Source organism: Crotalus tigris, unplaced genomic scaffold (assembly GCF_016545835.1).
Source record: "Crotalus tigris isolate CLP2741 ecotype Arizona unplaced genomic scaffold, ASM1654583v1 scf7180000024337.5909745, whole genome shotgun sequence".
In the NCBI taxonomy this organism is placed as follows: domain Eukaryota; kingdom Metazoa; phylum Chordata; class Lepidosauria; order Squamata; family Viperidae; genus Crotalus; species Crotalus tigris.
Window position 1 is genome coordinate 3,147,126 of NW_024100507.1, and position 13,962 is coordinate 3,161,087.

General features: G+C 39.2%; 1 protein-coding gene across 1 annotated transcript in view; it reads left to right on the forward strand.

The window, feature by feature from the left end:
- The first annotated feature begins 2,131 nt into the window (after nt 1-2,131).
- Nucleotides 2,132-13,962, forward strand: part of WIPI1 (WD repeat domain, phosphoinositide interacting 1) — a 46,664-nt gene continuing 34,833 nt past the window's right edge. The window contains exons 1-2 of the mRNA XM_039325376.1: nt 2,132-2,461; nt 13,242-13,324. Of these exons, the coding sequence (XP_039181310.1) occupies nt 2,388-2,461; nt 13,242-13,324 (157 nt within the window). The 5' untranslated portion in view covers nt 2,132-2,387. The remainder of the gene's footprint in view (nt 2,462-13,241; nt 13,325-13,962) is intronic.

Below are 13,962 nucleotides of genomic sequence, written 5' to 3' on the forward strand. Positions count from 1 at the left end.
CAGATCAGGCATGCTTCCACATCTGGCAATTATATATCACAGTCAGGACTTGTGATATATTTGTTATCAGGTGAGGAAACCAGTTATTTTCTTGATTATTTTTGACTTAAATCCTTGCAGGAATAGCAATTATGACTAGCTTAGGATATGAGTATTTTATTGTTCTAAATCTCTTATTGTGTGGTGTTTTTAGCAATAGTTTTTCTAACGGGCTTCCCTACCTGAGGGTGTGAATTTATCTCATGCCTAATTCAGCACAAACCTTAATCCCTCCACTGAAGGGAGAGTGGTTTTTGTATTAGTCTCGCATATAAAGATGTCCAGTGATTTACTCATGAATAAATATGCCTTTTCTTATAACAGGTGATTCTTTGAAGTCCAGATAATGCCTGAAGTACATTGTTCAGAAGTAACCACTGATAAATATCACTTGCTATACACAACCAAGAGAGTGATAGCATCTTTCATTAAGTTTGTTGAAACATCCTGAAGTCTGTTAATTTGTTTCTGCAATTTATATATCCCCTCCAGTTTTTGTAAATTGCTTGTGGTCTGAACTTAGACCACTTAGATAAATGAATTAAGAGAATTAACCAGTTCTGTGGAAAGAGGTTTTTTTTGTGGATCGTTGTGATTTTGCATGCTGCCTGCATCCTGTGGATGGGGCTTTTCTTGTTTGCCTGGCCTGGTTTCTGGCATGCCATGAACCAATGCCTGTCCACCGACCAGGCATTGGGGACCCCTGAATTAACTGACCAACTGTTTTAAATCTTTGACTTATTGATTATATGCCACCAAATATCAACCACTTAGGGACTAAAATAAAACTAAAACAAATGAATGATCAGATGAAGAGACCCAAACTTATTGATAGCCTCACATTACAATGAACAAAGACATGCATTCAATTTTGCAGCTACTAAGATTTGATAGATTGTTAACCAATTAATAATAGTACCCAACTAAAAATATATTGGAAATCAGAACCCACCTAAATCCCAAAGACAGAAAACATTTTCTTTGGAAATACTGCACAATCAGATCTTCCCTAAAGGAGCAATAAAAAATCTCAAGAGAAACCCAGACCCAGAAAATAGCTTTTACAAAACTTCAAAGGCACAAGGGGGTATAAGGGTTGGACCAACCTCCACGCAAAGTCAACTAGCTAGTCCAGAACCCATTGCTGAGTCACTATTCTGTCTGGCTTCTGAAATAAAATCCACTTTCTGGCAGCTTGCTTCACTTAGTGTCTATTTTTCATCCGTGCTAAAGGCTTATTCCCAGCTGGAGAAACAAACCGTAGAGATTTTCTTCCAACAGATTGTTGGCCAAGCAGGCCAACTTGGTAGGAAGACAGCCAGAGAAATTATTCCAACCTGGGAAAGAGGCCCCTTGTCAGTCATCAGGACTGCTGATTTACCACCAGCTTATGAAGTACTAAGAGCTGAGGACCTGGCAGTACAAGGAAACAACAGCCAGACTTAATAGCTGGCCATCAACATCCCAATCAACAACTAAAAAGCCACACATAACCAGGCACCACATAAATACCACGCATAGAATAGCCCAAAGCAGACATTCTGGTAGAGAGAAGTTCCCTGAGGATGGGCTCCAGCACGAGTCCCAAAGCTCGGAAGAGCTTAAACCTCTGGTCCTGGTGACCAAGTCAGATTGGATCCTGCAACTAAAATAAGTACATAAATAATTGCATAGGTAAGGTGTTTCTCTGTATGCTTCTTTGAGTAGGAGCGCTTGAGTTAAATGTCAAAATGCATAGGACTGCAATGTTGAGTTGCAAGTAATGTTTAATCCATTATTTTAGAGCAATCATTGTACTGATGTCAAGAGTAGGTTCGGCCCAAAGCTTAATGGAGTAAAGAGCTGTATATCCGCAATATCGTCCCAATCATGACGTGCGGCTGGAACAGGAAACTGCTCCGTTTTGTACATCAGGCTTCAGCTAGGAGATCGAGTCCGAAAGCCCGGCTGCCACCTCAGCCCTTCCGGCCCACCTGCCGCCCACTCTTGTCACGGCTCCAGTCTGATGCAACCATAACACAACCACGTGGCCACTGTCAGCTGTTTCCACCTCCTTGTCCAACCACCTCCGGCCCTGTTGGCGTCATGGGCGGGGCTTGGGGGCTTTGCCTCCTGAGTGCGATCGAAAGCTTGAACCCGGTTGGCGGCGGCGGGGCCGAGGTGGCGAGTTCGAAACAGCGTTGCCCAATAGCGAAGCGCGGGGACCGGCCGTGATTTGGTGACTTGTTTCTTCTGTTGCGATCCGGCGCCGGGAGCGGTGACAGCGGGCGGGAGGAGGGCTGGTGGGAGTTCCAGAGCTCCGCTGACCGGGTGAAATCGAGGCCGAGGATTCAGTGCTGTCGCTGCTTATGGAGGCCGCCGCCGCCGGCGGGGAAGGGGAGCGAGAGGCCCTGACCTGCTTTTCCTATAACCAGGATTGCACGTACGTAAATGGGGATGGGACCGAGCGGGGCCAAGTCCTTTGCTGTCGAGAGGGAGGGAGGGAGGGAGGAGGAGGAGGACTCGAATGAGATGGGGAACGGATAGGGATGCGTGATGGAAGGGAAGAAATGGTATGAAGCAAGCAACTTGCCTGGGAAATGGGGGGTTTAGAAAAGGCACTCATTTAGTCATTTGCCGGCTGTTTTTAGATCTACCTATAAAGATCCCGAGGATGTTTGATCGGTTATTTGTTTAGCTTTCAATTTGTCCTGTCTGTCAGTAAATGGGGATGGAGTAAAAAAAACAAAAAAAACAGCCTGTTGCAAATAGAGCTATTCAAGACGGAGCTTTAAGTGGTCGCTGGTGAGATACTTAAATTCAGAAGGTGTGGATTCTCCCTGCATGGCTGTTGTTTTCCTTTCTCACCCCTTTTTAAAAAATGTGGTATTGAGGTGATCTTAATGAACCTCGAAATTGATTCGGTTTTCGTGGTTCCTTTTTAGGTTCGCCTCCCACCAGCTTGTGAATATATTTGAACTTTCAAAAATTTGAAGCCAGAGGCTAAATGTTTCTCCTACCAGCTTTGTTGCACTGATGATGTTTCTGGCTGCTGATTTTTATTTCTTTTCTATCATCCCATGATCCAAAAGTATCAAGGAAAATCTTGTTTATAATTGGAAAAGAATTTATAATTTATTTATAAAATAAAGAATTTAAAATCTATTTATAATTTAAAAAAGAAATGTGTTTTGTGCTCTGCATCTGTGTTAACTTACATAGGTTAAACTTTTTTTAAGGGCTAGCTGGAAAGATGCCTGTAAAAAAGGAAGTATGTCTTCCTGTATGAAGGAGCTTTAAAATAAAAGAAAACAAGAGATTTTCCTAATATCAAATCTCTAGTGTTTCTGTTGCTAATCTTGTAGAGCAGTAGTTCTAGACTGTGGTCTAAGATCCAGGGATGGGGGTCACGATGTCATCACAGGGGGTCCACAAAGGCTTGAAGAAATGTTATGATTTAAATCTTCACGTTTTGTGGGTCTGTGGCCATGGTCTATGGCCACAAAAGGTATTTAAAAGGGGGTCCATGATGAAGAAAAAGTTGAAAACCACTGTTATAGAGCAATATCACAGAATATCTTGCCTTTTTTCCTCCTTGCAGTTGCATAATATTGCCTATAGAATAGTGTAATAGGTATGTAAGTAGTCATATCCTTTTTACTAACTTTGGAAACAAGTTGTGGGAAGCTGTAATTGACCTATCCATCTTTCTGTAGCATAAGGTATTAGTAAAAGATAGTGATGACTGTTTTGTATACTTTGTATACTGTGACGAACAAAAATATATAAAGTTTTGAGGATATGATATTACTTTTCATGTGCTAAAATTAGAACTGGCATAATTTTAAATTGATATGATTCATACATTCTTCCAAACAAAGATTTGGCATAGTATTTTTTTTTTTTTGCTCAATTTATATGGTTATTCATTTGCCGTGTGAGAAGCTTTTTTCCCTCAGGTGTAACCACAACTGGTTAAATTAAAACCAGCTTTAAATCCTCATGGCGGTAGAAAGGAAATTGATTGTAATATAAATGAGCATTGTTGAAGTATGAAACTTGCAGGATATGGAGCAATTCGTAGTAGGTTCTGTGAATTTAGACATTTTTAAAAATATGGAGAAAGATGTAGACTAGTCTGGCTTTAAGTAATAGTGGTAGAAATGAAGCATCTAAACCACAGAAAGAAAAGTCAACAGGAAATATCTTATTTTGGTAAAGTACAAGAAAAGAAGGGAATATATTGAGTAGATTCAACACTAACAAAAAGTAGACATGTTCATAATATTTGATATTTTTGGTCTTTCCAAAGCTTCAATTTGTTCTATTTGTGTATTAGTTTAAGACAGAGGTCCCCAACCCCCAGTGTGTGGACCCGCACCAGTCCATGGCATGCCAGAAACCGGGACGCGCAAATAAGCAAAGCCCTATCTGCGGGATGCAAGCAGCATACGAAACCACGCCATCTTCAATCCGTGGAAAAAATTCTCTCCACAGAATCAGTCCCTGGTGCCCAAAAGGTTAGGGGCTGCTGGTTTAAAATATATAACACCTTCTGGGTTAATATGCTAGAATGATCAGGACATGAGTAATTCTCAACTTACAACCATTCATTTAGTGGCCATTCGAATTTACAACAGCACTGAAAAGAAGTGACTTATGACCATTTTTCATACTTACATCTTTGCAGAATCTGTCATATTTATGATGGTTGCAATGTCCTGGGGTCATGTGATCACCTTTTGCGATCTTCTGACAAACAAAGTCACTGGGGAACTGGATCCACTTAACAATCGTGCTACTAACTTAGCAACTGCAATGATTCACTTAACAACTGTGGCCAGAAAGGTCTTAAAATGAAGCAAAACTCACAACAGAAATTTTGGTCTCAATTGTCGTAAGTCGAGGACTACTTATTATTTTTTCATATTTTTAAAATTGGATATAAGAAATCCGAGCTCCTTAACATCACTCCCTTAGATATTTTGTCAATGGTAGAGTTTATTTTTGTAGCAATTCTGATTTCTGATTAATAAATTAATACTCAAAACAATATGAATTTTGAATTAGAAATTGGGATATATATTTATTTGTTTATACAAAATGAGCAAAAGAACAAGAAAGAAAAAGATATTGCCTTGCTGAGCAGATTCTTTTCTAGCTTGTGGTGTCTAAAGAGTCAGAAGTAGTAAAGTATAGATCAACTGGTTATTTTATGTTTCTTCCCAGTTGCCTGTGAATCTGGAGGTTCTTCACAAGGAATCATGGGTGATTTTGGAAACTGCATAAGACCGAGACACACCAATAGCCAGTACTGTTAACTTGTGTGAGAGAAAAAAAAAAATCCTTAGCTTTATCTAACAGATTTAACAGAATAACAGAATTGGAAGGGACCTTGGAGGTCTTTTGATTCAACCTCCTGCTTAGGCAGGAAACCCTATACCATTTGAGACAAGTGATTGCCCAATCTCTTAAAAACCTCCAGTGATGGAGTATTTACAACTTCTGGAAGCAAGTCGTTTCACTGGTTAATTGTTCTGTCAGATAATTTCTCCTTATTTCTAGGTTGGTTCTCTCCTTGATTAATTTCCATCAATTTTTTTTTTGTTTTGTTTCCCATCCAGGTCCTTTGGAGAATAGATTGTAACCCTCTTCTTTGTGGCAGCCCCTCAAATATTGAAACACTGCTATCATGTCAGGAGATGCTAAGTTTGAATCTAGAATCTTGGCATGAAAGCTATGTGTTCTTTATTTGATCTGTAGCCCAGTTCCTTTTCCTAGAGTTCAGTAAAACATAGCTAATAAAATACTATTCAGGTAATACCTTAGTGCAGGACTTCTCAACCTTTTCACCCATTGTACCACTTTTAGGATATGGCAACATCTAAATACCACCAGTCGCCTAGCAAGGTGTCAAAAACTTGATGACCCCCCCCAAAAGGGAAAAAAGTGATAAAGTACAGGTAGTTCTCAACTTACAACAGTGCACTTAGTGACTGTTCGAAGTTACAATGGCACTGAAAAAAGTGCCCCCCAAGCCACAGCCGAGCAAGAGACCTGCCTGCCTATCCAGCCACGCTCTTCCTTCTGTCCAAGGTTTTCGTTGTTGTGAGCATTTCTGTTGAGGATTAGCAGCGGGGGTGGGGTGGGGGGGTGTTTGGTTTTTATTCCCGTCTGCTGGCTGGTTGCAGCAGATTTTGGTCACTTCACATGACCCTGGGACACTGTGACTGTCATAAATATGAATCAGTTGCCAAGCATCTGAATGTAAATCACAAGACCCTGGAGATGCTGCAACATTCCAGCTGATCGGCGCTTCTTCTGGGTTCAGCAGAAGTGCCAGGATCAGTACTGCTTTCCAGCTGATTGGTGCTTCTTCAGGGCTCAGCAGAAGTGCCAGGATCAGCACTGAGCTCCAACTGGAGCCTGGCGCTGAACCTAGCTTTTCCACTGAGCCCTGACAGCCCCGAAGCACTGATCAGCTGGAAAGCGGCACAGATCCTGGTGCTTCCGCTGAGCCCTGACAGCCCTGCAGCTCCAGTCATCTCTTGCTCAGGCTTGTGCAGTGCCGCCACCGGTTCAGCTCATTCCCCTCCCCCGCTACCAGTTTTCTAGGATGGTCGCGTACTACCTGCCAGGTACCAATGTACCACAGGTGGTACCCATACCACTGGTTGAAAAGCCCTGCCTTAGTGAGAGTCTTGGCTTCTAAAGAAAATCAGCTTGTGTTGCAGTGCTAGGTCCTCCTCTTCCAGGTGCTGGGAGTTTTCCTTCAGCCATCTCTAAAATAATTATGATCTTCCCTGTATTTTCAGCCTATGTCAGTTGGGTAGGGCAAAGACATAAGTTAGTAACCATGTTACTAACTTAACTGCAGTGATTCACTTAACAACTGTGGCAAGAAATGTCATAAAATGGAGCAAAACTCACTTAACTCTCCCACTTAGCAACATAAATTGTGGGTCATAAGTCGAGAATTACCTGTATTTGTGTGAGCTGCTATTTAGAGTAAAATTTAGAGGAATATTTTGCAGTGCATCCTGATTACCATGTTAGAAAGATAGTGGAAGTTAATTTGAAGAAAGCCAACAAATTATTTTCAAGGGGAAGAGGCCAAGCTGGAATATTTCCCTTGACATGTTGGTTTTCATGGATAAAAGTTGCTCTGGAATTGGTAATGAATTCAGATCCAGACTAGTAACTAACTTTTATCTGAAACTAAAACGACATATTTAAGAAAGGGTTATTTATAAATTTCGTAGAATTTTGTTCTCTCCTAATTGCTTTCTAAAAAAACACCTGGCTTTTAATAGGTTTGTGAACTGATGAAAAACTTGAAGTCTGGTTGAGCTCATCTATTTTAGACCTGATGTGTGAGTTGCTCAGTTTAGTTTTAAAGCTGCTGCTGCTTATATATTTCTTAGTACAATCACTGTTGTCATTGAGAGCCTTCCACTTTAGACTCTCCTGGAGCTGTATCTAGTGGAATGTATTTGTCAGTCTTAGGCCATTGCAGTGTTTAATTTTCTCTTGCATCACATTTCCTGCTTTACAGGTTTGTGACTATTGTTTTATATCCGGTTCATGTCTGGAAGTCAGGTAATTTGCAAATTGTTCTAAATAATAACATTCAGATCCCTGCCTTCTTTACCTATTTTGCACTTTATAATATGATACTTTGCTATACTATATGTTAATCCAGCAACCGCCCCTTGGTTGAAACTGTATTTTACAGCTGTGGTCTTTATATGTTAGCTTATCTATTAAAGAGCTAATATTATGGTTGTTAGTGTGGGATATTGTGGTGAATCAAGATAGGGAAATTGAATTTGTATAAACTACACCATATAAGTGCAGTGTATTTAATTCTTTTAAATAACAATAGCAACTTCTTAGCTGTGTAACAAAACCCAAAATACAGTAGCCTTTTGCAGAAAAACAGAATCCTGTGACAGCATAAACTTTCTTGGCCTAGATCTGATGTTTAGCAGAGATAAGTTATATCCCAATTTGGGAAATTTGTATTTCATGCAAGGGATCAGAATATGAAAACTTATACTATTACAGTTTGCTGTTCTTGAGGATATCACAGCTTGCTTTGTTGACAAGCAACAGGGAGAAAGCATAACTATTTAATTCGTTTTTTGCATCTGTCTTTACACAAAGGGAAAAAGGGAAAAAACAGACCAACCTATCAAAAATAGTGCCATAAAAAACAAAATAGAAACACAAGTTAAGGTAGGCAAGAAAATGGTAAGTGAGCACCTGTCCAGCCTAGATGAGTTCAAATCGCCAGGACCAGATGGATTACACCCCAAGGTTCTCAAGGAACTGGCAGATGTGATATTGGAACCACTGAACTATATTTTTCAAAGATCCTGGAACACAGGGGACTGGAAAAGAGCTGATGTAGTTCCCATCCTCAAAAAAGGAAAAAAAATGGATCCAGGAAATTACAGACCTATCAGCCTGACCTCAATACCTGGGAAGATCCTGGAAAAGATAATCAAACAACGAATCAACGAACACCTAGAGGCAAACAAAGTCATTACTAAAAGCCAACATGGGTTTGTCAAAAATAGATCATGCCAGACAAATCTTATTGCATTCTTTGACCAAGTGACAAAATTAGTGGATCAGAGGAATGCTGTAGACATAATTTACTTGGACTTCAGTAAGGCATTTGATAAAGTAGATCACAACCTACTACTTGATAACATAGAAAAATGTGGGGTAGACAGAATCACCACCAGATGGATCCGTAGCTGGCTGACCGGCCGTACTCAGCGAATGGTCCTCAATGGAACTGCATCTATATGGAGGGAAGTGTGTAGTGGGGTGCCCCAGGGCTCTGTTCTGGGCCCAGTACTCTTCAACATCTTCATCAACGATTTGGATGAAGGGATAGATGGGGAACTCATCAAATTTGCAGACGACACCAAGCTGGCAGGAATAGCCAACACTCCAGAAGACAGGCTTAAGATACAGAAGGATCTGGACAGACTTGAACACTGGGCACTAACTAACAAAATGAAATTCAATGGTGAAAAAAGCAAGGTTCTACATTTAGGCAAGAAAAACCAAATGCACAAGTACAGCATAGGTGGCACCATGCTCAATAGTAGTAACTGTGAGAGGGACCTCGGAGTCCTAGTAGACAATCACCTAAATATGAGCCAGCAGTGTGCTGCAGCTGCCAAAAAGGCCAACACAGTGCTAGACTGCATTAACAGAGGGATAGAATCAAGATGACGTGAAGTATTAATACCACTCTTCAATGCCTTGGTAAGGCCACACTTGGAATACTGCATCCAGTTTTGGTCACCACGATGTAAAAAAGATGTTGAGACTCTAGAAAGAGTACAGAGAAGAGCAACAAAGATGATTAGGGGACTGGAGGCTAAAACATATAAGGAACGGTTGCTAGAATTGGGTATGTCTAGTTTAACGAAGAGAAGGACAAGGGGGGACATGATAGCAGTATTCCAATATCTCAGGGGCTGCCATAAAGAAGAGGGAATTAAGCTATTTTCCAAAGCACCTGAAGGCAGGACAAGAAGCAACGGGTGGAAACTAATCAAGGAGAGAAGCAACCTAGAACTAAGGAGAAACTTCCTGACAGTGAGAACAATTAATCAGTGGAACAGCCTGCCTCCAGAAGCAGTAAATGCTCCAACACTGGAAGTTTTTAAGAAGAGACTGGACAGCCATTTGTCCGAAATGGTGTAGGGTTTCCTGCCTGAGCAGGGGGTTGGACTAGATGACCTCCAAGGTCCCTTCCAACTTTGCTATTATTATTATTATTATGTTGCATTTTATGGTTGCAGTTGGATTCAAAATATTGTTTTAAGGCAAGATACCAATAAAAAAAATACTATTTCAATCACTATTATCTGTACACAGGTTTTTAGTACACATTCATTCTCATTCTCTCCCTCCCTCTCCAGAGAAATCTGGGAAAAACTGACAGCAATAGGGAGAATGGGATAACATTCCCCCCCCCCCCCAGGCTTCCTTGCTACCCCTCAGAGGGTCATGACATACAATTTCTGAACCCCTAATCTTTCACTAAGATATATTTTATTATTGCTCTTTGTTTCTGCCTTCCAATTACTATCTCATTCATTAGCTCTTAGTTTAAAAAAGGGTCTGTGAAGGCCAACATTATGAACAGACAAGGAAAAAACAGTGGAATGCTTGGATTTTTTTTCTTTGAGGATAGGATACGTTGTATAACAAAGCATATAGATGGCTGAAATTGGTACCAGACTCTGCTCCCATTCTGCTGGGAAAAGCTGACAGCACTAGCCAGGCAGAATAGAAACGAGACCCCTCGCATTTGTTACTCTTCAGAGGGTTATGGCATTCAGTTTGAAAATTGAAAATCGGTAGGATGCATGCATGTTATGTGCAAATGTATTTTCTTCCATTTTGTTTCAGAATATTCAATATAACTTGATTGATAGTATAATGATTAAAGTACCAGGCTAAAAACTGGGAGACCATGAGTTCTAGTCCTATCTTAGCCATGAAAGCAAACTGGGTGAGTTGGGCCAGTCATGCTCTCTCAGACCAACCACCTCACAGTGTTGTTATTGTGGGGAAAATAGGAGGAAGAAGGTACATTGGATGTGTTTGCTGCCTTGAGTTATTTGTAAAAATAAAGGTTGTATACAAATAAATAAAAATAACTGTTGTAGTCAAACTATCATGTGGTGGCTTTCTTTATAACTTACAGAAATGTATAGTATATAGGATTAAGGCCGTAGTCTACAGCTATAGTATAACCTGACACTAAAGTAAAACTACCAGATCACTGTATCATTTAACAGTGTATGTGAATCAAGCTTGTCTTTTCTAAAAGAAAAGTGAGATATGAATTATAGAAATGTTTTGTTCTATCAGCAGTTTGCTCGGTCCTAGCCTTTTTCAGGTAGTTGTGCTAATGAACTGGTTCTCTACTCCTGGTGCTAGCAGTAGGCATTCAACCTGAGAGGTTTCTGCAGGATTGAAGAAAAGTAGAATGAAACTGCTTTAGGATTCAAAATCCTTTCATTTCCCAGGAATATCCCAGAACTGGAGATCTTTCTCCATCTGAAGAATTTGTTGAGAGAGACAATATGGCAGAAGAAAAGGTGCCCAACACTTCTGTACCTCCTGCTCCAAATAGTGTAAGCTGTCAAGGTTTTGGTGGGCAGAGATTTGCCACTTTGCATCTCGATTTAGATTGCCACATTATTTTTCACCTTCAGTTTAATCAAAGCTTAAGGATTATTTGGCCATAGGTTGGACAACTTTCTTTGTAGCTAAGGGCTTTTAAAACATTTCTTTGTGATCGAAGAATCCATATGAAAATCATTCTTGATCTAAAATTTGAACAATTATCTATCCAATAACATTGCAATCAAATACTTAGCAAATGGTCTGAATATAGCAACTTTGCTAGGTATTGCCTGTTGCAGGCTGTCTGTAAATAACATATTTGCGTTTTAAATGGTGCTATTAGTGAGAATTATCCACATGCATTTTCACATTGGGCAGAAAAAAAAATTAATTATCACTAACTATATGGCATTCTCTCAGGATCTGTTAACATTCTGTGACTATTCAGCTGGATAACTGTTTAGATAACACTAAATTTTGAAAGCTAGATCTGAATATCTTGTCTATTCATTAGTCCTTCATTTAGGCTTACAGTATATTTGATGAAATCCTCTTGCATAAGATGATCAACCAAGGTAAATATATCTCCTGAATGTGAAACAATTTGTAGAGATTAGTTCTTTCTAGTTTCTGAGTCATATTTCACCAGCAATAAGGCCTAGCAAATGCTCCATGTTTTGAATTAGGAGGTTTTCAAATTCATTGAAATCTATAAGAGTTCAGTATTGTTTTTGAAGTTTCTTCAAATAAGCTATTCTGCTATTTGAAGTTATCAAAAGAGACCAGTTCTTTCAATGACATGGATTAAATATTTGTGTGACCCTTGAGGATGTAAGAATGTAATTCAAAGCTGTTTGTCTTTCCATACATGCTAGGAAGGTCCTAGTGGAGGGAGGGAGGGACAGGGGGGGGAGGAGAAAGAATATAATAGAATAGGAGTAGAATAGAATAGAATAGATAAACTTTCTAAAGCGTTTTGTATTTAGAAGTAGCTATTTAGATAAAATACAATAAATCCTATTAACAGCAAACAAGAGAAATAGTGTTAAATGTTGTTAAAGAAGCTTGATGGCAGTTGGTAATGGCAACAAGATCAAAAAATAGACTGGCAGCCTTTAGGAGATTAGTTGCATCAACTCTGATTATTGAATTGTCCTGCACTGAATATCAGATCTCAAGGATTTCTTGAGAGGATCTTTTCTGCTCAGCACAAAATCTTTATCCCATTTAGTTAGGTGAGAGTGGACAATATGCCTCAGCTTCAGAAGTAGCCTGATTAAGTAAACTGAAATAGCCGGATAAATCAGTTGGAGGAGGGAAGGCCTCATGAGCAGCCAATTAAAAAACATTAATGATAATATATTTCATTTTTGTTAACCTTTAATGCTGTTGTACTGTTCTGGTCTGGGATCATAATAATAAACACTGAGACTGTGAAATATTAATGACAAAATGGCATCACTTGGAAAGGGGAGATTTTCAGCCTTTTTTTTTTCATTTTTGGGGTTTTGATTTTTTTTAAATATAAAACATGCATTAGGACTATTTTACTAACTTCCCAAGAAAAAAATCATGAGGAAAATCTGGTAGTGTTTGATTATTTAGTGATCAACTTTGGTGGCAGAAATCGAGTCTCTTGCTAGGAAATTTGCTCAAAGCTTCCATCATCTTGCATTCATCCTTTACTACTTTTCTCCTTCCCTAGCTTTTATTTTGTCTCCCATTTTGTTGTTTTCAGTGTAGTTTCATGAAAAACAGTTTACCCTTTATTCTTTAAATATTTTAGTATTTCCATGTGCACTAATCATAACTGCTTTTTTAAAAAAAAATTTGATCCACTCGAAGCTAAAATGACTTTCCAAGGAGACTTTCATATCTCTTCAAAACAACTGGGACTAGCTTGAATTAGTGTGGCAACTATTTCTTTATATTATTTTTTCATATGATTCAGAGTGATATGCTTGTGGTTCTCTGTTAGTCTTCTACTATAGCTATTTCTGGAAAAATATCCAGCTATGTATGTTACTGCATGTAATTAGTGTCATTTTTCTCTTCTATAGTTCCTTGGCCATTGGAACCAAAACTGGATACAGACTTTTTTCTCTGAGTTCTGTGGAACAGCTGGATCAGGTCCATGAAAGCAGTAAGTCCGTTGTGTTTTGGCCGGACAAAATAATAGCTGGTGATGATTTTTATTCCGCATTATAACACATTAGTGTGCCCCAAACGAGCAATTTCATCTTGAAAGCTAGAAAGCAGATGGCATTTCTTGGCTGCAGCCTTACTTGTATTCAAATAGCCATGCAGCTGCAGCTGCATTAAAGGAACAGTTGCATGCTAAAGAAATCAAAACAGGGAAATTCTCTACTGTTTGATACCAGTATCAGTGTTGATTAAAAGCTTGTGAATCTTTTTGAGTTATCAACATTTCTACGTAAATATGACCATAAAACATGATCTGTTGTCCACATGTCCTAAAACTAGCTTAAAAAGGAGCCCAATTAAACAAATGAGTCAAAAACACTATGCTTGTTCATTTAATTATTCAGGAAAATAAAATTATTTTATATATGTTTTAAAAAAATACTGTTTGATGAGGAAAATTACTTATTGACAATGACATTTATCTAGACAGTGTTTCTCAACCTTGACAATTTTAAGGCATGTGGACTCTAACTCCCAGAATTCCACAGCCAGCAATGCTGGCTGTGGAATTCTGGGAGTTGAAGTCCACATGCCTTAAAATTGTCAAGGTTGAGAAACACTGATCTAGCACAAGGG